This window comes from Pipistrellus kuhlii, unplaced genomic scaffold, assembly GCF_014108245.1.
Source record: "Pipistrellus kuhlii isolate mPipKuh1 unplaced genomic scaffold, mPipKuh1.p scaffold_m20_p_2, whole genome shotgun sequence".
Taxonomy (NCBI): domain Eukaryota; kingdom Metazoa; phylum Chordata; class Mammalia; order Chiroptera; family Vespertilionidae; genus Pipistrellus; species Pipistrellus kuhlii.
This window is the reverse complement of record NW_023425515.1, coordinates 73,250,576-73,276,973: the sequence shown is the minus strand read 5'-3', so window position 1 is coordinate 73,276,973 and position 26,398 is coordinate 73,250,576. Positions and strand designations below refer to the sequence as shown.

The 26,398-nt window shown below is 40.5% G+C and overlaps 1 protein-coding gene across 2 annotated transcripts in view; it reads left to right on the top strand.

Moving 5' to 3' along the window:
* The window catches only part of EPHA6 (EPH receptor A6), an 874,394-nt gene that overhangs the window by 825,856 nt on the left and 22,140 nt on the right, over window positions 1-26,398 (top strand). For both annotated transcript variants that reach the window (XM_036445896.2, XM_045584048.1), the window contains one exon: window positions 7,180-7,329. In XM_036445896.2, coding sequence (XP_036301789.1) covers window positions 7,180-7,329 — 150 coding nt within the window. The remainder of the gene's footprint in view (window positions 1-7,179; window positions 7,330-26,398) is intronic.

The following is a 26,398-nucleotide window of genomic DNA, read 5'->3' as shown; positions in this document are numbered from 1 at the left end:
TATGTATATCTCATTTAATCCATTTAATAAAGTTACCTAGAAGCCAAAATGTGAAAAGCTTTCTCAACTACAAATGAATTTATTCTGCCATAGTCCTCAGTCTTTCTTCAAGGAAAGACAAATATTATCCTCATATTTCAGAAAAGGATAAAACTTCACACAGTACCAAAGTTACCTGGATCAGAAAAGGTAACTACTCTTAGGCAGGGTAGTACAGATGTAGTTTTAAAAGGCTTACACAATGAAACATAGCTATGCATTATTATATAATAACTAGAGGCCCGGTGTACAAAATTCGTGCACTGGGGGGCAGGGAGGTTTCCCTCAGCTCAGCCTGCATCCACTAGAATCTGGGACCCCTTGGGGGATGTCCAGCAGTTAGACATCCCTCTCACAATCTGGGATTGCTGGCTCCCAACCACTCGCCTGCCTACCTGCCTGATTACTCCTAACCACTTCTGCCTGGCATCCTGATCACCCCTTAACCACTTCACTGCCAGCCTGATCGAAGCCTAAATGTTTCCCTGCTGGCCCAATCATCCCCAACTGCCCTCCCCTGCTGCCTTGGTCACCCCCAACTGCCTTCCCCTACCAGCCTGGTTGCCCCCAACTGCTCTCTCCTGTAGGCCTGGTCACCGCTAATTGCCCTCTCCTGCTGGCCTGATCACCCACACTGCCCTCACCTGCTGGCCATCTTGTGACAGCCATTTGTGACCACATGGGGGCTGTCATCTTGTAACCACATGAGGTGGCCATCTTGTGTGAGGGCATGATGGTCAATTTGCATATTACCTCTTTATAAGATTTATTGATTTGGGAACACAAATTAGAAAGAAATACTCACAGATGGACTTTCTCATGATCAGTAATTCTTGTGAGAAAGAAAAATAACCCCCTGATAAAGGTTGTCTATATAATTAGTGTGTGTGTGATTTTTCTGTGATTTGTTGTGACTTCCCAAGACACCATATGAATTAAGACAGAAGATGCCACAATGCTGCTTCCTCTACCAATGCTTCCAAAACCAACTACTTCTGCTACTGATAACAAATTACAATGTAAAAATTAAATAAAAAATAAATAAATAAATAAAAAATTACGATGTAAAGTGATCTTTCATTAAGCACATTAACTCTTCTTTTGTTGAGCATCAGTAAGACTCCATATAATGAGTTTTCAAATAACCAATCATTATACATTGAGTTTAAAAAACAAAAAGAGCCCTAGCTGGTTTGGCTCAGTGGATAAAGCATCTGCCTATGTACTGAAGGATCTCAGGTTTAATTCCAGATAAGGACACATGCCCAGTTGGGAGAGTGCAGGAGGCAGCCAATCAATGATTCTCCCTCATCATTGATGTTTCTATCTCTCTTTCTCTCCCTTCCTCTCTGAAATCAATAAAAAATATTTTTTAAAAGAAAAAGTCAATGTCTCTGTTCTGTACTTTCAATATGTTTCATAGTATTTATACCATTGCCTTTCTTTTTAAAAGCAATTGAGTTGTTTTCACCCTCCCTTACCAATTAGAATGGTCACCGTAACCATAGTGACTGGCCTGGATTTAAATAAAGTAGGAGTATGCTCTTCTCCTTTACTGTCTGTCATCAGGCTATCAGTTCACAGGGTCTATTTACCAATTCATATGGCCTATCTCCTTATGGTGCAATGAGATACTGTAGGCAAATATTAAAACACTAGGGACCCAGTGCATGAATACATGCATCTTGAAAGAAACTGTGGGCTGAGAGGCTGCAGTGAGCCCAGGAATGGGTCTCGGCTCATTCTCCATGCCCCCGCCCAACCACTCCTGCCACAGCCCCCAATTCCCTCTCTGCCAGCAGCCCCGCTCCCACATGTTGATGGCCCCAGCCTCGATTACACCCATTGACAGTGTGGAGCAATTGGGGCCGGCCCCAGCAGTGGGTGCGAGCAGGGCCAGCACTGTTAGAGGGTGTGAGTAGTGACTGCTGCCCTGATTGCCCCTCAGGAGCAGGGAGAGGTGCAAAAGTCATAGGGGGCAATTGGTGCCTTCAGCTGCCACTTGTAGTTGCTGATGGTGCCGAGCGATCGGGACTGGCACCAGGTGCCAGCAGTGGTGCAGGCGGCAGCTCCTGCGCTGACTGCAGGTGCGAGAGGGGCCAGCACTAGCAGTGGGTGTGAGTGGCGACTCCGGCACCTGCAGTAGGTGCAAGCGCCTGGCTAACTGTGGCACACAGGAGCAAAGAATTTTCAGTAACCACCAGAGGATCACCCCAATGACAGCGACTGGCACCCCACCTTGGTATAGTGCGCCCATTCACATGCTCCACCATCCCACGGGGCCCAATGCCCACCATGTTCTGCACACACCCTCTGGTGGTCAGTGCATGTCATAGCAACCAATTGTTCAGTTGTTTCGGTTGTTCCACCATTCGGTCTATTTGCATATTAGACTTTTATTATATAGGATGATAGTTTACCATTTTATTCAAATCCCTTCATTTTACTGGTCTAAAACATAAGACCCAGAGTTAAGACTTGCCCAGGTTCATACAGCTGTGGACTGTGAGACTGCAGTGAGCACAGGAGTGAGTCTCGTCAGTGGGTGTGAGCGGGGCTGGGGCCATTAACGCGTGGGAGCGTGGCTGCTGGCAGAGAGGGGATTGGGGGCCGTGGCAGGAGCAGCTGGTGGGGGCACAGGGGCATGAACTTGTGCATATAACTACTTAGTGATAGCTCTACCTAGAATATGCAGCTCATAAAGAAAAATATTTAATCAAAATTGTCAGTAGAAATTCCTTAAATTAATCTTTAACCATAGTATGTATGTTTTCTGTACTGTAGTTCTTATAATAAAGTTTGGGTACCACAGAGATAAACTGAGAAAATTTAAAAAGGATAGTCTGGCCAAAACCGGTTTGGCTTAGTGGATAGAGCATCGGACTGCGGACTTAAGGGTCCCGGGTTCGATTCCGGTCAAGGGCATGTACCTTGGCTTCGGGCACATCCCCAGTAGGGGGTGTGCAAGAGGCAGCTGATTGATGATTCTCTAAGGTGTCCTATATGGTTCAGTGAGTCAGCCTCCCAGTTACCTGAGGTGGACAGTCTTGGTGTAGCCCTTTGTGGGCTGTGTGTGCAGTCTTGTTGTTAAGCCTTGTTTGTTATTGGTATCACTGGGAAGCGTTGATCTCCAAGCCAATTGGCTATGAGGATCACTCGATGATTCTCTCATCGATGTTTCTAACTCTCTATCCCTCTCTCTTCCTCTCTATAAAAAAATCAATAAAATATATATTTTTTTAAAAAAAGGACAGTCTGGAGGGAGGACATGTATGGGAGTGCGGGTGGGGTGGGGATTGGTAAAGTATGTACACATATAGTACCTTAATTTAAAGAATGAGAAGAAAAAAAATAAAAATAAAAATAAAAAGGACAGTCTGTAGGGAGATGGTTGTCTATTCAAACCTGTTGCCTTTAAGATAACCATCAAATCCAGTGAATGAGAAATGAAGAGATTTCTTTTTATGTTCTTGTTTCTCAATGGAACTTTTCATCTGGGTTCAATATTGAATCACTATATTTCAATTGATTGTGGCCTCTGTTAAAGATTAGAGGATTAGAGTCTAAAATCAGACGTTCATTAAATATGCCTATAATACAACTCCACTCCTGGATGTGGAGTTTACAGCATACAGGCTCCTGGTTCCCTCTTCAGCACTTTTCCTGCTACAACCTCATTACCTACTTATTAAACAACAACCCAGAATATGATTTGAGAAACAGAAATAAAAGGTTTGCTAACAACTTTTTCGGTGGCAATCCAGATTGCTTACTTCCTGTTTCTCTTCCATATCCTAAGTAAGTAACCTTGCTGTAAAGGGAGATATTAGTCAGTGAGAAGACTTTTGAGTTTCATTCAGTCATTTTGATCAGCGTCTTTGGTAACCTTTTTTTTTTCTCATGAGCATATGGTAAAGCAAGATGCAATGTTCGAATGATTGTGATTTCAATCTAAAGTACTATTTGTTCATTCCTGAAACCTGAGACATCTGGTGGTTAGTGCTTTGAGAAAAAAGTACCTTAATGTTTTACCTCTGCTGTGATTGAAGATCATGGGCAAAAATGGGTAGATGAGATTAAGCCACAAAGTTCATACATTCAATTTAAAAAGAAGAAGGCTTCTGTGCTTCTAAAGTAAGAAAGGGGATAGAGATCCTTCAGTAATCTTAAGGACCTCTTCCTTTCTTATTCATCTTGCACTTAGGTATAAACTATATCCAGTATGTAGCCTCCCATTAGAAAAAGATTTAAATGCGTCCTATCTCCATCCCGTATATATTCGGGATTATTCCATTGTATGCATACTGTCAGATTCGTATGACCATGCATTTTTGTTAATTAGAATTGTATCTCCTGTATCAAAATTTCTGTGCGAATTTTTCAGACTTTGTTTTAAGATTTATTCTAGCTCACACTTTCCATTACAAGATGACACTGGGCTAGAATTTGAAATAAAGATGTACTGGCCACCTTCTTGCTGTGTCCTCTCATGGCCTTTCCCTGTACCTGCACACCTCTGTTGTCTCTTCGTCTTCATCAATCAAGCTGGATTAGGGCCCATCCTTATGATCTCATTTAACTTTAATTACCTCTTCAAAGGCCCTATCTGTAAATATAGTCACGTTGGGAGTTAAAGCTTCAACCTACGAATTCTGAGGCTAGCAATGCTATTCATTAAACATTCTATAATATCTTGCCCTTGAGGAAGAAAATAAAATCTTAGGAAGGAAAGTGGTAAAATTATCATTCATATGTCATATCAAGTTATATAAAATATAAACTTACATGTAAATCATTTATATGAGATATCATTTATGAATGCACACGAAATAACCCTTAGCTATGTTTTTTAGCCTGTCTTAATGGAACACACGGAGATTTAGCAAAGGATCAGCCCAGCAGACTAACAATTCACATTCTGTTTGCCAGGAGAGACAAAGATCCAGAGTCAGAAATGCCAGATGAGACTGATCTCTTGCATCTGTTCTGAGGTCAAATCTACAGATTTGGCCTTTATTCCCTGGAAGTGTGGCTTCCACACGCCTGAGGCTGACTTAAAAGCTTCAAAAGGCAGAGCCACAGGACTGAGGTGCTTCGGCCACAAGCATGCAGTAAGCAAACGCTGCCGTAGTCCGGGGCACAAATAAGTCCGCGTCCTGTCTCCTCCGGAAGGGCAGACCAGTGCACGTTCCAGAGCACTGCTCTGTTCTGTTGGGCCATTGACAGTGCTCCCATTTCTGAATCCTTTTCATCATCTGTGTTAGGATTGCCAGATTTAGTAAATAAAAAATATGGGGTGCCCAGTTAAATTTGCATTTCAGATAAACAATGAATATTTTCGTACAAATCTGTCTCATGCAGTATTTGGGACATACACACCAAAAAAAGTATATTTTATCATGAGGAATACTTACACTAAAAATAACATTTGTTATTTATCTGAAATTCAAATTAACTGTGGGTCCTATATTTTATCTGACAACTCTATTTTGAGTTCAGGAACGAATCCTCCCCTTGCAAATTCCTTCCCCGCACCACCAGCCTCTTAAACTGCTATCACCAACTTCATAAATTTAATTTCCTGGTCTTAATTTGGTGCTGCGCCAGAGCGTGCAAACCCCAGGTTTCAGACTCCCTTCTATTGTACTATATTATAATACATGGTTATGGGTATTCAATGTTAAAACAATAAAAATTAGTTTGTCTCAACTTTTCTCCCATGCTGAAGTATTTACTTGTTTATATCAATGCCCCATAACACTGTTAGGATGGCATTTCTAGAGATCATGTGCTCACTCCTGCGGGGAGCACTCTCTAAGCCTGGGAACACTGGACTCAATCTACTCACCTGTAAAATCTGTGATTGAATTCAAGGTATTTTCCCCAAGGTTCCTACAAACTAGTCCTTGCTACAGTTCTCTAAAATGAAGGTTCCATTAATGCTCTCATTTGCCTGGTGAAACCTAATTGTTCCTATTTCTGTTGAATCGCTTTTCTCTTCAAGTAAGTAGTGTTTAGGTTACTAAATAAGTAGGGTTTAGATGACCCGGTTAATGGCTTCACCTGTAAAAAGTTAGATCTAAATTCCTCAAGGGCCAAATAATGCCCCCTTTATTTCCTTCCACCCCCACTGGACCTCACACCGGACTTTGCGCACAGTGTGTGGTCAGATGAACGTGCTGACAATGATGAAGCAATTTCCTTACGTGGTTCTGACTGTCCCATCCTGTGCTGGGGACAGAAGCCCTCTCCGCGGTGAGACTGTGACTGGAGCTGCTCATTGTTCTCTTCCGCCATCTAGTGGCATCAGGGTCGCTCTCGTCCCCTCAACTTGCTGTTCAGAGCTGCAAAGATTTCAAAGATTGTAAATCAAATAAATGAATTGTTTTATTGTCGTTATAGTAAAAAGGGGATTTATAGAGTGTTTCAAGAGATAAAATGCATTAAATGTTGATAAAAATAAGTATAACACTATAGCCAACTTAAATACCCAAATAGTATAAATTCATGCAATTTAATCTTTAATATGTTCAGATGTTAACTTGAACGTTGAAGATCAAAAGTATGACCTAGCCTAAATGTGTTATAATGAAGGATCATCCTCACGTGCTTTTGTATAACGTTAAATGATTTTTTTTTACTTTAATGTAATCACATTTTCACAGCAGATGAAAATGAAAGGGGAAGGAAATATAATTCTGATAAACAGAGAATATCTCAGTTCTGTATTTAACCATTTGTCTTTAATTAATTTAGAACTTACCATTATTATTAATACATGCAATATAATTTTAATGGGTATTGAATGATATTTAGCTTTAATGTCCTATAATCTGGAATTATATTCACATGGCATGATGGTTTAATTGTGTGAATCTAAAGTGAAAATAAATTTTCCTAATGAATGAAATAAAATACTTCTGAAGTGTGACTTATTTCCCATTAAAGCTGTTTCCATTGAATAACTATTATAGGAAGAATATTTCTGAGATATTAGCATTATTCTGCTTTTATTTTTAGTTAAATGCTAACACTATCACTCAGTATTTAGATCTTTCTAACAAATGATATTTAATTGGAATGCCGTTTGTTTTTAACATGCTTGCGAGCCAGCTGAGAAATCTCCAATGTGTTTTCCAGGGTGGGAAAATCCCCATCAGATGGACAGCCCCAGAAGCTATCGCCTACAGAAAATTCTCCTCCGCGAGTGATGCCTGGAGCTATGGCATCGTCATGTGGGAGGTCATGTCCTACGGAGAGAGACCGTACTGGGAGATGTCTAACCAGGATGTAAGTGCCACGGGTAGTAGTTGAGCTGCCATTTTGTGAGTATGAACGCATCAGCATTGAGGGGGGAATGTGCCTTTTGCCCTCGCTCAGATTAGGCCTGTGGCTGAGATTGAAAAGCTAAGTAACTTCTCTTTGAGCTGTATTTGGTGTAAGAGGGCCCAGCTGATGGGCTTTGCCATGTGAGTACATGATCTGCAACCCACAGCTGGGACCTCCACACATGTTATTCTAATGCAGCATAGCCATGTTTATTATGCATTAGACCTGCAAGTAACAAAAAAGGAAGAGTAGTGTTTATCTTTTATTCCTTCCTTAAGGCAATTGATTGTGCCACGATAAACAGCAAAGTATCTCTGACTATTGCTTACTAGAAAAAAATTGAATGTTCTCAGGCACTGGATCATCAATATATGTCATCTGGTATGGTTCTTTTAAGATATGTACATGACCCTTTATACATTCTGTTTTGTTTCTGTTTTATCGATAAAAATTACCTTGGTGGTTTAATACAGAATAGGATGGTCAACACACATTTGACCTCTGTGACCTATCTAGAGTGATAGAGACCATAGTCAGAAAATGCAAGTACCCAGATGATGCAAATAAGTGTGCTGTCAGAACTGAAAATATATATTAATATCCTACTTTCTCAAAGTATCCAGTGGTTTCTGAGGCAATGGCAATGGAAAATCGCCTCTAACGGGGTTCTGAGTGTTCAAAGGAGAGAGCAAAGACAGTGGAGCTACAGAAGATCCCTAAGCACACCCAGAGGACAGCCACTGCCTTATCTCCTTCCTTTTCCATAGTCAGTTTCTTCAACAGCCCCTCCACGCCTCATTGTTCCTTCCCAACTTCAAGTTGTCCAAGTATCTTAATAACTCATTTAGTTGGTACATTTAAACAATGGAATACTACATGGAAATAAAAAGAAAGAACTCTTATCTTTTGCAACAGCTTTGATGGACCTGGAGAGTATTATACTGAGCAAAATAAGCCAGTCAGAGAAAGATAAGTACCCCATGATCTCACTCATATGTGGAATCTAATGAACCAAATAAACTGATGATCAAAAATAGTCCCAGAGACATAGAAGCATGAACAGACAGTTGAACTTCAGAGGATAAGCAGGGGATAGCAGGTGGGAAGGAATCAACCAATGGACTTGTGTGCATATATGCATAACCTGTGAACACAGACAGTGGGGTGGTGAGGGTGTGAGGGGGTTACGGGAGCTGGCTGAAATAGGCTAAAGGGAAGAAAAGGACATACGTAATACTTTCAACAATAAAGATTTTTTTTAATAATAATAACTTATTCAGTCACAGAGTTTATATGATTAGCTCGCCATGGCTATTACTTCTCCCTGCCATAGCGTGCTACTTTCAAAGCTGAGCCCTGCTCAGTCCTGTGGGTGCCTGCTGACTCTGTGGAGAATGCCAGTTTCAGGCAGCAGGTTTGAGGTCATACACACTGCTCAGTCATCACTCTGCAAAGCACATCATCAACACACAAAGTCATCAAGGCTGGGCCCCTCAGTGCAGAGAGTGCCATAGCCAGCCACCTCTGCTCCACTCCCATCGCTTGGACTTTGGATCCAGGTCATTTGCCTAGAGTCTATCTACTACTCTTCAGGGAACTTCAAGTGAAGGAACTCACTGCTTCTCCCTGCCACTGGGTGTTGTTTGGGGCAGCTTATAACTGTCTTTCCAGCTCTTCTTAAAAACGTAATCTCAGATACCAAAACTTCCCCTTCAGCCCCAGAAGGAACACATTTTTATTCTTAACTGCTTATCCAAGGTAGTGGAAGCGCTGGCTTCAGTTACCATAGCTCCTGCTCTACTCTAACCCCAGATCCTGTTTGCTTACTTGTTCTCCTTTCACAGGGCTGAAATATGCCATTCAAGCAAATCTCCAGAATAAAGCGCCCCCTTCAGATGAGATGAAGTCCTCACTGCACAGGAGAGCCCTCACTTCAAGTAATATCTTACTGAATGGCACCCCAGTTAGTTCTTGTTTTAACCATTTTCCTGGCAGACTTCACATGAAAAACTGCCTAACTCAGAAGCCTCCAAACTTTACTAAATACACCTTTACCAGTAAAAAATTCTTAAGCATTCATAGCTGACATGTACATACTTATTTGCATAATATATACAAGAACTATTGTACTAATATAATCATTTATTCATTTACGTATATTCACTGGGTGCCTGCTCTTCTTCAAGAACTAGAGAATGAAACAGAAAACAATGTTACACCTGGAAAGGGCCAAAAAGATTATCTGGTCCAACCCAGTCGGTATGCTCAGTGGTTGAGCATCAACCCAGGAACCAGGAGGTCATAGTTCCATTCTTGGTCAAGGCACATGTCCAAGGTTGCAAATTCAACCCCAGTAGGGGATGTGAAGGAGGCAGCTGGTTGATGAGGTTTCTCTCTCATCAATGTTCCTCTCTATTCCTACCCCTTCCTCTCTCTTTAAAAAATATCAATAAAAACATATTTTTAAAAAATATAATATCTAGTCCCACCCAAATCCAACTCGATTATGAAAATGAGGGATAGAGAAGCGACATGATTTTCATAGAAGTACATAGTAAGTGATTTAAGAGTGCTCTTGGAAGACAATGCTAATAAAATTCTAAAATAGTGGTCAGCAAACTCATTAGCAAACAGAGAGGCAAACCGCAGCTCATGAGCCATGTGTGGCTCGCGAGCCACAGCTTGCCGACCACTGTTCTAGAATAAGAAAAGAGAAGAAATAGATGCTTCTTTCATGATGGTTTGGTTTATAGTCCACGTGGCTCCCCATGAAGAACCGGTGACTTCTTGCCCTTGTGGAACTTACCTTATAGGGAGAAGGAAACAGACTGTAAACAAGTAATAAGTAGAAGATACAGTATGTAACACGTTAATCAAGGGGGGTGGAAAAAACAAAGTAGGATAGAAAATGCTGGAGGTTAATTTCAAATATCTTACTAGACAAACATGTAAATTGACCATGCCTCCGCTACACCCACAGCCAATCAGAGTGAGTATGCAAATTAGAATGCCAAAGATGGTGGCCGCCCAGCTGCTCCAGGTGCGGAGTGGCCAGGCAGGGCAGGGCATGAGAAGAAGGGCGGGGATAAAGGGATCTACAGGAGCAGAGTGCTGCTGCGAAGACAAGACTGCAGACAGGAGTCTGCAGTGAAGATAGCAGACTCTGGCCGGAGTCTGTAACAAAGATGGAGACTGCAGACTCTGGCCAGAGTCAAGGCCTGGGTCCCAGGTGCTAGAGGAAAACCAGTGCTGGAAGCCAAGGGAAGGAAGGCCTATTGCATGAATCTCTTCATGCAACAGGCCTCTAGTATTCTATCTAGTAAAAGAGTAATATGCAGATTGACCATCACTCTAACACACAAGATGGCTGCCCCCATGTGCTCAAAGATTCTGCCCCCATGTGGACACAAGATGGCCACCACAAGATGGCCAGCAGGGGTGGGCAGTTGGGGGTGATCAAGCCTACAGGGGAAGGCAGTTAAGGGTGAGCAAGCTGGCAGAGGAGGGAAGTTGGGTGACTGGGCTACAGGGAAGGACATTTGGGGGGGACCAGGCCTGCAGGGAAGGGCAGTTAGGGGTGACAAGGCCTGCAGGGGAAGGCAGTTAGGGGTGACCAGGCCTGCAGTGGAGGGCAGTTAGGGGCAATCAGGCTGGCATGGTAGTGGTTAGGGGGTGATCAAGCTGGCAGGCAGAAGCAGTTAGGGGCAATCAGAAGGCAAGCAGGCGAACAGTTGGGAACCAGCAGTCATAGATTGTGAGAGGGATATCCGAATGCATGTTTAGACCCGATCCTACTAGGATGGGGTCTAAACAGGCAATTGGACATACCTGGAAGGGTCCCAGATTGGAGACGGTGCAAGCTGGGCTGAGGGACACATATCCCCATGCACAAATTTCATGCACCGGGCCTCTAGTATATTATAAAATTCATTCATAAAATTCATTCTTTTATAATCTTAAAAGTCATGAATAGTAATTTTATTAGACATTCATAAATAGTCATTGTTACAGTAGAATGATACAAACATAAATAGAACTTCTATTATTTTTCTGCCTCTGGATTTTTACCACCTGGGGTACATTATACCACAGATTTAGAAACCAGGGTCATCATAATGGAGACTACAAATCAACCATGAAAGTCACTTAACTTTTCAAATTGCCTAAGTTTCATAACCAATAAATACAGTAAAAAGGCTGAGCTAAATTATTTATAATATTCCTCTTAAGAGGAATATTACATACTATTACTTTATAATCTCTGCAGAAATAGTTTAACATACTTATCTCAGCAAAGGAATGATTCAAATTGTTCTTTTCAGAAATTTAGGACATTTCTGAATCGCTGTCGAGGTGTTAAGAATGAAACAGGACTACTACAGAGCAGAGCAGGTACAAGTGAAGATACCAGACAAAACAGATATGTTTTTTAGGAGAGCAGCCTCTGGGAGAAATGTGTGGTTTCCAACTTAGACCACCATGTAAATTTTGCCTAGAATAGTCCAAACCCTGTTGTCAACCCCTTCTTCCTGGATCTTGCCCAATAGTTTACCTAGTCATTCTGGCACAGTGTCTAGATGAACTGTAGCCAAGATGACCATTTAGAGAGCAATTCTGTCTCCTAAACCTCATTTGGCCACAAAGCCTATATCTGGAACCAGAAGCTACTGCAGCCAGGAATAGACAGACTCCCGACATTAAGCCCATTCTCATCCATTCAGGATTGCCAGTGTCCATGTCACAAGGTTGAACTCTCTCCAGCTAGAGCTTGGTTGTTGTTTAAGGGCCAGGTAGGGGTTAAGGTGGCTGTCTTCATGGTATTTGAGTGGTTACCAAAATATATTCAAGCAAGAATCTAAAAATCAGGAGAACAAAGAGCTCTGGGGTGAAGGGTTGGGGAGGAGGCAAACCCTTGTTCTAAGATGGGTACAAGACTAAAGGAAAGTAAGAACTATTTTTGTGTTTGACTTTCTGCAACCAATGTTCATTTTAAATAAAAAAAGTAATATTTTGCCGAAACCGGTTTGGCTCAATGGATAGAGCGTCGGCTTGGGGACTGAAGGGTCCCGGGTTCAATTCCGGTCAAGGGCATGTACCTTGGTTGCGGGCATATCCCCAGTAGGGGGTGTGCAAGAGGCAGCTGATCGATGACTCTCTCTCATCGATGTTTCTAGGTCTCTATCTCTCTCCCTTCCTCTCTGTACAAAATCAATAAAATATTTAAAAAAAAAAAAAAAAAAAGAAAGAAAGAAAGTAATATTTTAAACAATAAAAATTCAACATGTCCTATTTGAACATTTTATATTTTTACTACAGTTTGGTGAGTATAACTGAGCTATGGGCTTAACTAAATATGGAATGTTAACATGTTTTATGATCTTAAATGAGGTTAGAAAATTTCAGATAGCTTTGATGAAAGTCTTTCCTTTCTGCAGACTGTGGTATATTTTATTATTATGAACAATTCTGAGTTTGCAGAATCTGTTTTAGTGAATAGCATAATGTTTCCCAAAGATCAGTGGTATTGTATGGAAAGGAAATGAGGAAAATATTAATAGAATGCATTGGACTAGTCCTTAGAAGGCCTCACAATCATAACACCTTAGCCATCCAGCAGTTACTTACTAAACACATGCCAGTCGCTGGGTCAGATGTGCATGTGGGTTGGAGATGGAGAATTAGAAAACACAGTCCTCACTCTCAAGGAGCCCAGTATGTAGATGAGGAGATGAAGTTCTGGCGTTTATAAGTCTTTTCCCTATCACCAAGCAGAGTGAACCCTTCTCAAGCAGAGACCTCATGCCTTCTACCTTTTTTAAAGAGAGACAACAGTGTGTGAATCTGCATTGCCATTTTTGTAAATATATGCCAAAAAGCATGCATACTGTATTATGCAGGGTTCTTTTGATTATAAATGACAGAGACTCAACCCAAGCTAATGTAAGTAAAAATAAATTTTTTCCAGGTGTAAGACTAAATGTAGTTCAGCAGTGCTCCGTCTCAGGAATCATGCGGACTTTTAGTGCTTTTCTGAGTCCGTTGACCTCATTTTCTCCTGCTGCAAAGGTCTTCTTTGCTTTATGCTTCTTTACGCTCCAGAGCTCAGCATTCGGCTCAACAATCTCAGCAAAATGAGACCTTCTGTTTGTGAAAGTGTATGTACTGATACCAGAAAATTCTGGTTGGCTCTGTTAGGCCCTGCCCAACCCTGCCCTATGCCAGGAAATGGGTACTGTGACTGGTCAGGCTGAGTTTAAGTACCAGCCTGTATGCTCAGAGGTGGGGCAACACTATGATTGGCAATTTCCCCAAAAATCTCATGGAGTGAGGGAGAAGTCCCCAAAGGAAAGTGGTAGTGTGCCAGAGATTTACTATGTTGTCCACTTTCAGTGTACTTTTTTTTTTTCAAGAGAACTACCTTTTTTGCAGTATTAAATGGCCCCAAATTGTTAACTTTGTGCATCATTGCATTTGAGTGAGGTAGCAGGTGTAGTAGAGAGGTCATGAGAGCTTTGGAGGAGGGTTTCTCAACCTCAGAACTATTGGTGTGCTGGGCTGAATAATTTTTTGTTGTTGGGGGCCCTGTGCATTTGTAGGATGTTTAGCAGCATCCCCGCCTCTACCCACTAGATGCCAGTAGCAGCCTCCAAGTCATTCCAACCAAAATTGTCCCCAGGCACTGCCCAGTTGGGATGGGGTACAAAAATCACTCCCAGTTAAGAGCCACTGCTTTAGAGCTAAAAAGATCTGTGTTCAAATCCCAGCTCCACAATTTACTGGCCATGTAATCTTAGGCAAGTGGTTTAAGTTTTCTGAGATACTAGAGGCCTGGTGCATGAAATTCGTGCATGGGTAGGGTCCCTAGGCCTGGCCTGCAATCAGGGCCGATTTGTGGGGTGACCAGCGAGGTGATTCCGGGCCCCGCCCTTCCCCCCTCCCCCCCTGCTGGCACCCACCTTGTCTGGCCTGGGGCCTGCAGGCTGGGTGCAAGCTCCTGCAGTGAGCATCTGCCCCCTGGTGGTCAGTGTGCATCATATCCACCATTCATTCCACCAGTCATTCCACCATTTGGTCAATTTGCATATTAGGCTTTTATTATATAGGATTGTTTATAATGGTATTCAAAACACTCAACTACAGGATTTGAAAGAATTAGAGATAGTGTATGTAGCATACCTTGTACATACACAGTGTTTAACCAGTGATAATCATCACAACTTGCTTATTATGAGCCAAGCATTTCAGATTATTAGATCATTTAATCTTCAAAATAATTTTCTAAGATAGATACTGTTATTTGTATTATTGCTAGATCAAAGAACTGCGGCTGTCTGGAAAGTTTAAGTAACTTACCCAAGCTTACCAGCTAATGATAGGAGTGAAGTTCATGCCCCTGCTTACTAGTGCATGAAAAGTCTAGTTTTCAAAGGCTCTCCATGCCACAGAAGTTCCATGTAATGAGATCAAAGCATCTTTAATTCTGTGTGCAGCTCTGGTTTCATTGTTTTCTATTAGCAAAAGAATGTGGATTGACTCACTATACTCTGAAACTATAAATCTTTTCGGCAGTATTTTGTGTCTTGATGTTAAAATTTTATTATATATATATATATATATATATATATATATATATATATATATATATATATTAATATCTTAAAAATAATTAAGGCAGTAGCTTAAAATCAGATTCTAATGATCAACATATTTAGCCTATTATAGAAACGTGTCACAGGCACACTGAAGGTATACAAACTTCTTGCTGTTTCCTAGCATTTTTTCCGTTTTAAGATATTGCAGGGGAGCCGAAACCAGTTTGGCTCAATGGATAGTGCATCGGCTTGGGGACTGAAGGGACCCAGGTTCAATTCCGGTCAAGGGCATGTACCTTGGTTGTGGGCATATCCCCAGTAGGGGGTGTGCAAGAGGCAGCTGATTGATGACTCTCTCTCATAGATGTTTCTAACTCTCTATCTCTCTCCCTTCCTCTCTGTACAAAATCAATATTTAAAAAAAAAAAAAAAAAAGATATTTCAGGGGAATAGTTTGTTATTTTCATCCAAGTTCAGAATAATTGCTGTTTGCTACGTATGGAAGGGCATCCTAATGCCAGCAGCTACACAGGCTCCAAAGAGGACACCTCGGCCACTGCAGGTCTTCCAGCACTTACACTGTGTAAAGTACTTAGCAGAAGAAAATGCAAGCAAAACATGAACAGCAGGCAACATTAAATAACCAAATCCCCACAGAGCTCGTGTGTAGGGGGAAAACTAGCACCACATAATGAGAGGTGACTTGGCTCGAACTAATGATCTAACGCAAGACTGAAGTCTTGGGTTTTGTTTTGTTTTTCCCTGCTGTGATGATGTTTAAAAAAATAAAAAACCATTCTCCTTGAAGCAATGTGAAACACAAATGCCTCCAGGGTATGATGTCATTTAAGCAAATGCTACTAAGCTGGTCCCTTTTCCCAAAAAGATAACCATTATGAGGGAACATTCATTGGAGGTTTGCTAGGAAACGTAACCCTGCCTCAATATTTTTATGTTTTTATTTCTCCTTTCCAAAAGCATTTATAAACTGTTTTTGCTTTAATTTGCTTTCAAAACCTTAATTGAGGGGGAAAATTAGAGTTTATCTTTAGGACTCTTCTTTTTTTGTTGGTGATATGGTTGGAAGTAAACTTTTGATCTTATCTGAATGGATTCTTTTTTTTTTTTTTTCAAAATTTAAGAAGGAAGAAAATAACCTTTCACCATATTTATTTGTCCTAGTAATTCTATAACCTTTATCAGTTACAAGTCAATATTTCAGCCAAGAATGGAGGAATTGCAGAATCCACTTACCTAGAAATGCAGTCTGATTTTATGACACAGGGTCCAGTCATTTCCAGTTTTTGTCTCTGATTAGAATTATATAACTAGAGGCCTGATGCACAAGATTCGTATATTGGAGAGTAGTGGGGGGCGGTCCCCCTCAATCTGGCCTGTTTCCTCTTGCAGTCCTGAACCCCTCGGGGAATGTCCCATCACGCAGTCCAGGGCTCTCACAGTTCAGGTCCCTCACTCCTATGGCCTGCCTGCAGCTGAGGCAGGAGAGGCTCCTACCACCGCTGCTGGGTGGGCTTCCAGCCATGAACCCACCTTCTGGCTGAGCAGTACCCACCCAGTGGGAGCACACTGACCCCGAGGGGGCACCTCTTGTGTTGAGTGTCTACCCCCTGGTGGTCAGTGCGTGTCATAGCGACCAATTTCTCCCCCACCACCACCACCCCATTCAGTTGATTTGCATATTATGCTTTTATTATATAGGATGGTCCTTGTTTCAAGATTTGTATAAGATACAGTAAGTTGCTAAAAACCTGTCCCCATTATTTCAACTTCCATATTACAGAGGGAATTTTTGCATTTATTTGAATATGTATTCTACCAAAGCAATTTTCAAAATGGCCTTCTTCTTCCCTATTTTTCAATAATTCCTACTATTGGTACATAGCCAATAGCAGCCTTTTAATTAAATATATGCCAGTTACATTAGCATGATGCATGTCTACTACCGAGGCAAGAGTAATAGGGGATATTGTGAGATGCAATCAGTCACCATTGCAAATAATTCAAATAAAGTTCCAAGTGGAGGAAACCATAACCAATATGCAATTACCACAGAGTAATTTCCAAGGGAATTTTTTATATTAAATGACCACAAAGCTGGAAAATGTATACATAACAGCAATGTTTTTATTTTTAAAAAGTTAATTATGCCTTTAGTTTCTGTTGGGGAAAAATACACTCACAATATTTTGGTGTTATAATTTTTATTCCATCTTCTGTTCTCTTTTGAACAAAGAAAGCATTTTAATTTCTATTGTCTTTTGTTCTCTTTGAAACAAAGAAGGCATTTTTAAATCCCTTTTTCTTTGTACTCATAAATTATTTTTGCATAGCTTTTAGATATTTTTAGTGAGTTTGGGAAATAGATTAAAGGTGTGTAATGTTTTTCTAAAATCAAAATGATGCACCAGTAAAGAAATACTTGGTTTTTACCCAGAGAGCACTTGAGAAAATGGCCCTGAGTTTTAAGAACATTTTCTTCTTAAAGGAAAAAAAAATGCTTTTAAATAGATAGATTTGGAATGTGTCTTTATATTTTTTTTAAAAAGTATAATTTATTAGAGAGGAACTGGCATAGTGAGGAATATCATGGTTCCCCAAATCTTCCTAGTCTGGGTTTTCCAGGAGATACTCCAGCCATGTCTGGATTTTTGTCTCCCCGCACGTAGAGCTCTATGAACCAGTCCTTTCAAAGGAGGCCAAATTTAGACACGAAGGTCACAGAACCCGGAGATCCAGAGATGCTACCAGAAGTCCTACAGATGAACCTTCCAGTTTAAATGACTCTAGAAGCATAACTTTTAAAGCTGAAATGTACTATTGCAAACACTGAATCCATTTCTCTTTTCTTTACTAAGGAGGAGACAGAGCTTGTTAGTGACAGTTTAGGTTTTGATGTCGTTCAGATGGCTCCTTCACTAATGCTCGTCCTACTCCTTACACACAGAAGCATAGTTAGACAGAAGTGTTAGTTATCTCATTCTTAAGAAGTATGACTTTAGCTGTTAGGGATGAAGATTTTCTAAATGATGTCATATCATCAACAATCTTTTAACCTATGAGAGTCCTACACTTCATATTATTCCCCATTTTGTCCACTCATTCAACAATTTAAAAGATGGAAACTGAGAGTGCTTGACCTTGACCAAACAAGGACAAGCACTCTCGGTTTTATATAAGTCATTGACATTCTGTTCTGACTTCAAAAATGAGGTTTGAGAACTGTCTTAGGTGTAGTAATTTTTAAAAGGTAATTTTGCTTGCTTGCTTTATTGATTTTGAGAGAGAAATAAAGGGAAAGAAAAAAATATTGATTTGTTGTTCTATCCATTTATACATTCATTGGTTGATTCTTTTATGTGCTCTGACCTAAATCTAACCCAACAACCTTGGCATTAGGACAATGTTCTAACCAACTGAGTGACCTGGCCAGGCCCTGAAAAACGTCTTTATCTTAAAGTTAAAAAGGAAATCTTCAGTTTCCTTGCTATAATTATTTATAAATTAGAGACCTGGTGCATGAAATTCATGCATGGGGGGAGGGGTATTCCTCAGTCCAGCCTGCACCCTCTCCAATCTGGGATGTCCTACTGGGATCGGACCTAAATGAGTAGTTGAACATCTCTCTCACAACCTAGGACTGCTGGCTCCCTACTGTTCACCTGCCTGCCTTCCTGATTGCCCCTAACCGCTTCTGTCAGCCTGATTGATGTCTAACTGCTCCCCTACCAGCCTGTTTGCCCCCAACTTCCTTCCTCTGCCAGACTGGTCACCCCTAACTGCCCTCTCCTGCAGGGTTGATTGGGGGCCCAGACTCAGATGGAGAGAAACTGGACTATCTGGCATCCGGCGAAACTCAAGGGTGGCTTTCTCTCAGAGGTGTTTGCAATGATTACCTCGGGACACTGAGACCCAGGGGCCTCTTAAGGCAGGGCTGATGGGAAGACATTGCTCTTTGCTCTGCCATGAGACCCTGCCCCACCCAAGCTGTGCACAGAAGCTTTAGCATATGAATAGCCTGGTCCTTTGAAATCTAAACTTACCTAACAAGCTGCAGCTGAGTCAGAGAGACCCAGAACATCCAGAACAGCAGCTTGCATTGCTTCACAGCTGCGCCTCATCTGGGCACCTCCAAAACCCAATCAAAGAAGAGGAATCTTCAGATCTCTCTGTAGTTCCTGCTGGGTGGCCTCAGGCAGAGGCTAAATTAACACCTCCTTTGAGATCCAAGAGTCAGTATACCCAAGGGTCAGAGTGGGACCATCCAGATTACAACTCTTCAGACCCATAAAGGATACACTCAGGAGGCAGACTCAATGAGCACCAAAGCCCCACTGAAGCAAGTCTTGCCTCATAAGGGTGTCTCCAGCACAGAAGTTCTCCCATCGTAGACAAAGCTGATCCTCACAACCAATTGGCCTGGAGGTCAATTCCTCCCAGTGATACCAACAACAATCAAGGTCTAACTACACCAAGAGTGCCCACCTCAGGTTATTAGGGAGGCTGAGCTACTGGCTGTATAGGACACCTAGCACACAAACCCATTCTATCAACACAAGGGAAGCAGCCAAAATGCGGAGACAAAAAAACAGGTCACAAATGAAAGAAATGGAAAGCAAATGACTGGATATAGAATTCAAAAACATAGTTATAAGATTTTTCAAGAATTTTCTAGAAACCACTGATAAATTTAGTGAGACCCTTGAGGATATGAAAAAGGACCAACTAGTAATTAAGCATACATTGACTGAAATAAAGAATAATATACAGATATCCAACAGCAGACTACAGGATTGCAAGAATTAAGTCAAAGATTTGAAATACAAAAAGCAAATAACACCCAATCAGAAAAAAAAAAAGAAAAAAAAATCCAAAAATATGAAGATAGTGTAAGGAGCCTCTGGGGCTTCAAGTGTACCAACATCCAAATTATGTGGGTGCCAGAAGAAGAGAGAGAGAGGGAGAGAAGACACTGAAAACCTATTTGAAGAAATAATGACAGAAAACTTCCCCTACCTGGTGAAAGAAATAGATTTACAAGTCCAGGAAGTGCAGAGAACCCCAAACAAAAGGAATCCAAAGAGGACCACACCAAGACATATAATTAAAATGTCAAAAGCAAAAAAAACAGAGTATATTAAAAGCAGTAAGAGAAAAACAGTTACCCATCTGATTGTCAGCTGATTTCTCAACAGAAACTATGCAGGCCTGATGGCAGTGGCAAGAAATATTCAAAGTGATGAATAGCAAGAACCTACAACCAAGATTACTCTACCCAGCAAAGCTATCATTCAGAATTGAAGGTCAGATAAAGAGCTTCACAGACAAGAAAAAGTTAAAGGAGTTCATCACCGCCAAACCAGTATTATATGAGATGCTGAAAGGTATTCTTTAAGAAGAGGAAGAATAAGAAAAATATAAAGATAAAAAGTATGAACAACAAATACATATCTATCAATAAGTGAATCTAAAAATCAAGTGAATACAAGTGAATCTAAAAATCAAGTGAATAAAAAATCTGAGGAACAGAATAAACTGGTGAATATAATAGAATCAGGGGCATAGAAAGGGAGTGGACTGACAATCCTTGGGGGGTAAGGGGTGTTGGGGTGTGGGAAGAGACTGGACAAAAATTGTATACCTATGGATGAGGACAGTGGGTGGGGTGGGAACTGGGTAAAGGGGTGCTGGGGGTGGGGGAGAAGAGTAACTAAAATAATCTAAACAATAGAGATTTATTTTTAAAAATATTTTCTATTGCATTTACTAGTGTACATTTTAGTCCTTGCTAAAACTTTGAGAGTTTCTTTTAAAAGCAAGTATAAGTAGCTAAATTGAATGGACTGCTCTTTTGAAACTTTAAAAAAAAAAAAAAAAAAAAAAAAAAGGCGATTCCCTGCACAGCCTAAGCAGTCCCTGTTCAAGGAAGTTTCAGTGTCTTCTTGCTGGCTGTCTACTCCTGGTTGGCCTGGTTTAATAGAAGGTGCACATTGCCTGTTTTGACTCAGAAACTGTCAAGACGGTTGGAAAACTCATTGGATTCAGCAAAAGCAGAACAATCTGCCCTGTGTCCCAACTGAACTTTACGTTGATTCTGGGCTGCTGAAAATTGCAGTGTCAGTGACAAGGAACCAATCCAATCTATTTAGAATAACCAGCCAGGTTTTAGATAATAACTTCTGACAGAATCTAATCCCTTTTCCTAATCTAATTCTTGCATGGAAATGATCACTGCAGTCATTTTCATATTTTTTCACTTTAATTTTCTCCTTACATTTTTAAATAAGGGTATAACCTTGTTTAACTCTTCTCTAAAAAGTGACAGCCTACAATTGTCATATAACCAAACTGTTAAAAAATTCTCTCTACAGTAAAGCAACAAGCAGACTGTCAAATTACAGTGGGGAGGGGAGGGAGATCTGGGGGAGATAATAGATCAACCGAAGGACTTGTATACATGCATATAAGTACAACCAATGGACATAAAACTCTGGGGAGGGAGGGTATGTATGGGAGGGAGGGAGGGGGGCAAAAAAATCAATAAAATATATTAATGAATAAATAAATAAATAAATAAAAGATCATACTATTGATGACCTAAAAAAAAAATCTCTCTAGTTAATTATCAACCCTTCATACACTGAAACGACAAAACTCAATCTTTTAGACAAAGCGCCCATATGCTCCAGGTTCCCTGTCAGTTTTTAATTAAGCAATCAGAAAATACCTATAAAATAAGACTTATCACTAAAGGAATGTTTATAAAGATAAGTACTAAGGTTTTCTAAAGCTTCCCCTAAAATACAGTTTTATAAATCACATACATGACAACTGGAGCTCTATTCTTTAATTTGACAAAGCATCATCCTATGACCTACATGATGGGAACAGGTGGGAAAAAGCAACAGTTGCTGTTTGGGGGCACTCAGCTCACCCAGCCGAGGAACTGCAAGTGTTTTGTAGTGCCAAACAGGAAATGGGACCTGGTCAGGGTGAAGACTAAGAGCCAGAATCGTGGTGAGCCACTGCAGAATTTCAGGCATGGGAAGAACACGATCACAGTTCTTCAGAAGGATTGCTTTGCATGTACCTTGGGAGATGATTGGAGGAGGAAAAGCAGTAACAAGGACGAGTTAGGCCTTAGCCAGTTTAGCTTGGAAAGTGCATCGGTCGTGCAGGAGGCAACCAATCAATGTGTTTCTCTAACATTAATGTTTCTCTCCATCTTTCCCTCTCTCTTCCACTCTCCCTTTAAAAAAATCAATGGAAAAATATCCTTGAGTGAGGATTAACAACAAAACAAAACAAAAAAAAGATGAGTTAGGAAGCTAAGGCTATTTCGGTGATCAAAATGATAAATCATTTGGAGCGGAGCTTAAAAATGGAGCAGATTTACAATATATGAGAGTGATAGAATCAGCAAGATAAAGTGAATCTTGAGCATCAGGGAGAAGGCAGAGGCCAGAATAGTTCCCTGGTTTCACTAAGAGAAAGAGTGGTACCCTTTGCATGAAACCCCAAAAGAGGAACAGGATTAGTTTTGAACAAAATTAAAATCTAAGTCATGGGTATGACGACATTATGAAGTGGTATGTCCTGGAGATGACTGACAGAGAAATCTGCAGAGGAAGCTGAGCTAGAGTTTCAGCAGTGGAAGTATAAGCAGATAGGTGAGAGTGGGAGCATGTAGGTAAGAGAGGGCTTAAGATTTAATTCCGGGGAATGAGTCAGGAATGTAGCTCAAGACTTAAGCAGATTGTCTCTACCACTGCCATGATTCAGAGGCTACCAAGATGGTAATACTAGTCTGGTCTTCAAGGAATTACTAGCTACATGACATTAATCCATTCTGCTCATCAGTTTGCACTTCAGTTTTCTTACCTATAATACATACATAAACAATAATAAGGAATTTTGAGACTTTATTAATTAAGCTATGTTAAAACACCTGGCCCAGAACTCAGCACATAATAAGCTCTCAAAGTAATATATTTTATTGATAGTTTAATCTGAAATCAGAAAGCTCATAGAAAATTAAACTCATCATCACTCCAGCCCCAAAATCGCTTCTCCTGTGTCCTCTGTCTTTGGCAGTTGATCAAGGTCAAAACTTAGAAATTATTCTTGTCTCCTCCCTCTACTGCCACATCTGATCTTAACCACTCCTGTATTCCTGCCAAACCAGTCCATGTCTCTAAAAACAGGACAGTATCCATCAAGGCCATTCTGGTCTCTCCAGGATCCCTGCAAGCCGCCCGCTGGCCTCCTGCTGGCCTCCCGCCCCACACATTCTCCGCACTGCAGCCAGAGTGAACTTCCAGAGGCAACTCAAATGTCATTTACTTGCTAAATTCCTTTTCCACTTAGAAAATTATTTGTTTGTAACATGCAAAATAATTTATAATCTCAAGAAATATCATTTTTACTTAATCTTCCAGCCTCAAATATCACCATTCTTTCTCTGAGGTCTCTGTCTAGCTACAGGCATCTACTTTCATTCCCTGATAAGGTTAAATTGCCTTTTTTCCCATCTAGTTGATTGTGCTAGCTTTTATATATAGGGTATCCCAAAGAAATGTATACACACTTTGAATAACTATAAAGGCAGTGTTTATTGAAATACATTTCATTTTCACAATTGAGCTGTCAGCTTTTACAGTGTGCATACATTGTGAGGAGACACCCTCTAGACTCAACTCACCTTCCCTGAGAAGCCGTACCAAAGTTGTGCCTGGTGTTCCCCCACAGGCTCTCATAACTCCCTCATCTGCATGGTATCTAACATATTAGTAGTCTCACTCCTCAGTCTCCTTCACTAGATCATACATCTCCTAAGTAAGAAATATTTTGTACTCGTTGAATTATACCTTTATGCATAGTATGCTCAATAGCACATTTAAGTGACTGATATATCTGAATAAATTAAAAATTCATTAGAAATATATATCTTTTAACCATTTTTTGTGAATCATATTGCTTGAGTCTTTTCTCTGGCTACCTTCAGAATTTTTAGATTTGTGATCTTGGGCAAATTAAACCTCTCAATTTTTAAGTTCCTGATCTATAAAATTAGAATAACAATAGTACCTTCCTCATAGGATTATTGTGAGGAGTAAGAGTTGATACGTGCAAATCATTTACAGCTGGCACCTGGAAGTCCCCAAGAACCCTCAGTTACTAGCTCTTACTATTACTGTCATTGTTACCATTGTTGTTATTTCTATTCTCCTATAAGGTGGAATGCTTAATGTTTAACATTCATGAGCCAGGGCTCAAGACAAATTTTACAAATTAAAAAACTGAGGAAAGTTAAAAACCAAAGGCAGCAAGAAAAATAGTTGTGAATCCCCAAATCTTTTCCCTGTCCCCATGGGAAGGCACAGTGGGACCAGACACACAATGAACACATTGTGAGTAAAGGCTTCAGGAGAGAACACTCTTGTCGCTCTCTCTTATAGGACAAGCATGAGCAACTTTGTCAATAAAAAGAGAAGAAATTGCTGGCTTAGCACCAAGGAGTCTAGATTTGGGTGTCAACTGTTTACCGTTGTCTGGGAAAGTCAGGTCCCCAGCAGCCAAGGACTTTGGGGCCCGTGGGAGATGGTAACCCCCTGGGCAGGAGGAAGAAGCCACTGGGACTACAGGAACTGAGTTTGGGTCCAGTCTTGTCTCAGGGAGCAAAGAGAAACCCAGTCTCCCCTGGCTCGTTCTCCAGGCAAACCAGAGTGAGACATGAGATCATTCTGGACAATGCTGTTTGAGGCACCATTGTTTTAATATTTCCTTCATAGAGGAATTCAGCTGCTATCATGTTTGTGCTTTGAATCTATCTTGGGTACCTTGAGCCTCCAGGTTTTCTGAGAATCTGCTCCACTACTAATATAAATCCAAAAATGTCTTCCAATAACTTTTGTTAAGTCAATAACATTTATTAATGTGTCAGGCACTGTACTAAATGATGAGAATGCAAAACAGAGAGAAATAACCCCTGTTTTCAAGTATATGTAGCTTTAAAGGAAAGGCAGATGAAAAATTACAATATACAATGTAATATATGCAATAATAGAAATGTGTGCAAGACTCAGAGCATTTCCGCTTTGCAAAATGTTTGTTTATAACATGCAAAATAATTTATCTCAAGAAATATAATGTTTACTTAATCTTCCAGTCTCAAATATCACCATTCTTTCTTTGAGGACTCTGTCTAGCCACAGGAATGACTGTTCAGCCAGAGATTAGTTTGCAAACTATGAAGTAATTTTTTTTTTATTTACCCAGAAAAGTAAACTTAAGATCCAAATAAAAACACCAAATAAAAACACTGAAGTCTAATTAGTAGATGCCATGACAAAAGACAGCTTGGTAATCACCCCTAAAATTGTGTAAATTAATGTAAAATTGCCGAGGAAAATGTGATATCAGGAAAACTGAAAGGCATTTCTGCAGAATAGCCAAAGGAAATTTTCGGAAGCTAAAAGGAACTATGTTCAGATTCCATATCTGTCACCTATACTGTGTGAATTCAGGCAATTTTCCTAACCACTCTACATCGAAACTTTAAGGATGGGGATAATACTCGACCGTGTTGTGTTATTTTAAGCAGTAAATGAAGAAAAATATGCAAAGCACCTACCACATGATAGATTCTCAGTAAGGGCAGCTAATTCTTTTCTCAGAAAATAACCTCAGTTGTCATCCACTTTATTCTAAGCTCTTGTCATTGGGTAACTGGCAAATTGACTAGAGAGCTCTCTTCGAGTGGGATCTTTAAGTCTTTTTAAAGTGGAATTCTACCCATTTTTCTTAGTACTTTTCAAAACTGTCCACAGTAGATTTGAGGTGTTACAAGCATTTTTACACACATCCTGTTGTAATTGCTGCAAAATGTCTTAAAACCCAAGCCTCGGCGGTAGCAAAGGTACTCAGAAAGCAGGTAAGAAAAAATCCTGTTTAATAATGGAATGTAAAATGAGTAGAAAAATGCTGGTATCCTGACAGGTTAAAGTGTTCTGGTCACAAAGACACTGATGGGATTATGAGAAATTGCCTATTATAAAGAATATATAAATATATATCAAAAATTAAAAAATAAAGCTGAGCAGTTCAGAGGTTCCTAAAGGAATTTTACTGCTCCTTTTTAAAATATATATATTTTATTGATTTTTTACAGAAAGGAAGAGAGGGACAGAGAGCTAGAAGCATCAATGAGAGAGAAACATCAATCAGCTGCCTCCTACACACCCCCTACTGGGGATGTGGCCGCAACCCAGGTACATGCCCCTGACCAGAATCAAACCTGGGACCCTTCAGTCCGCAGGCCAACGCTCTATCCATTGAGCCAAACCTGTCAGGGCTTACTGCTCCTTTTTACAAACTGTCTCTAGCATAAATTACAGGTATTGTAGAATCGTGTTAAGTGG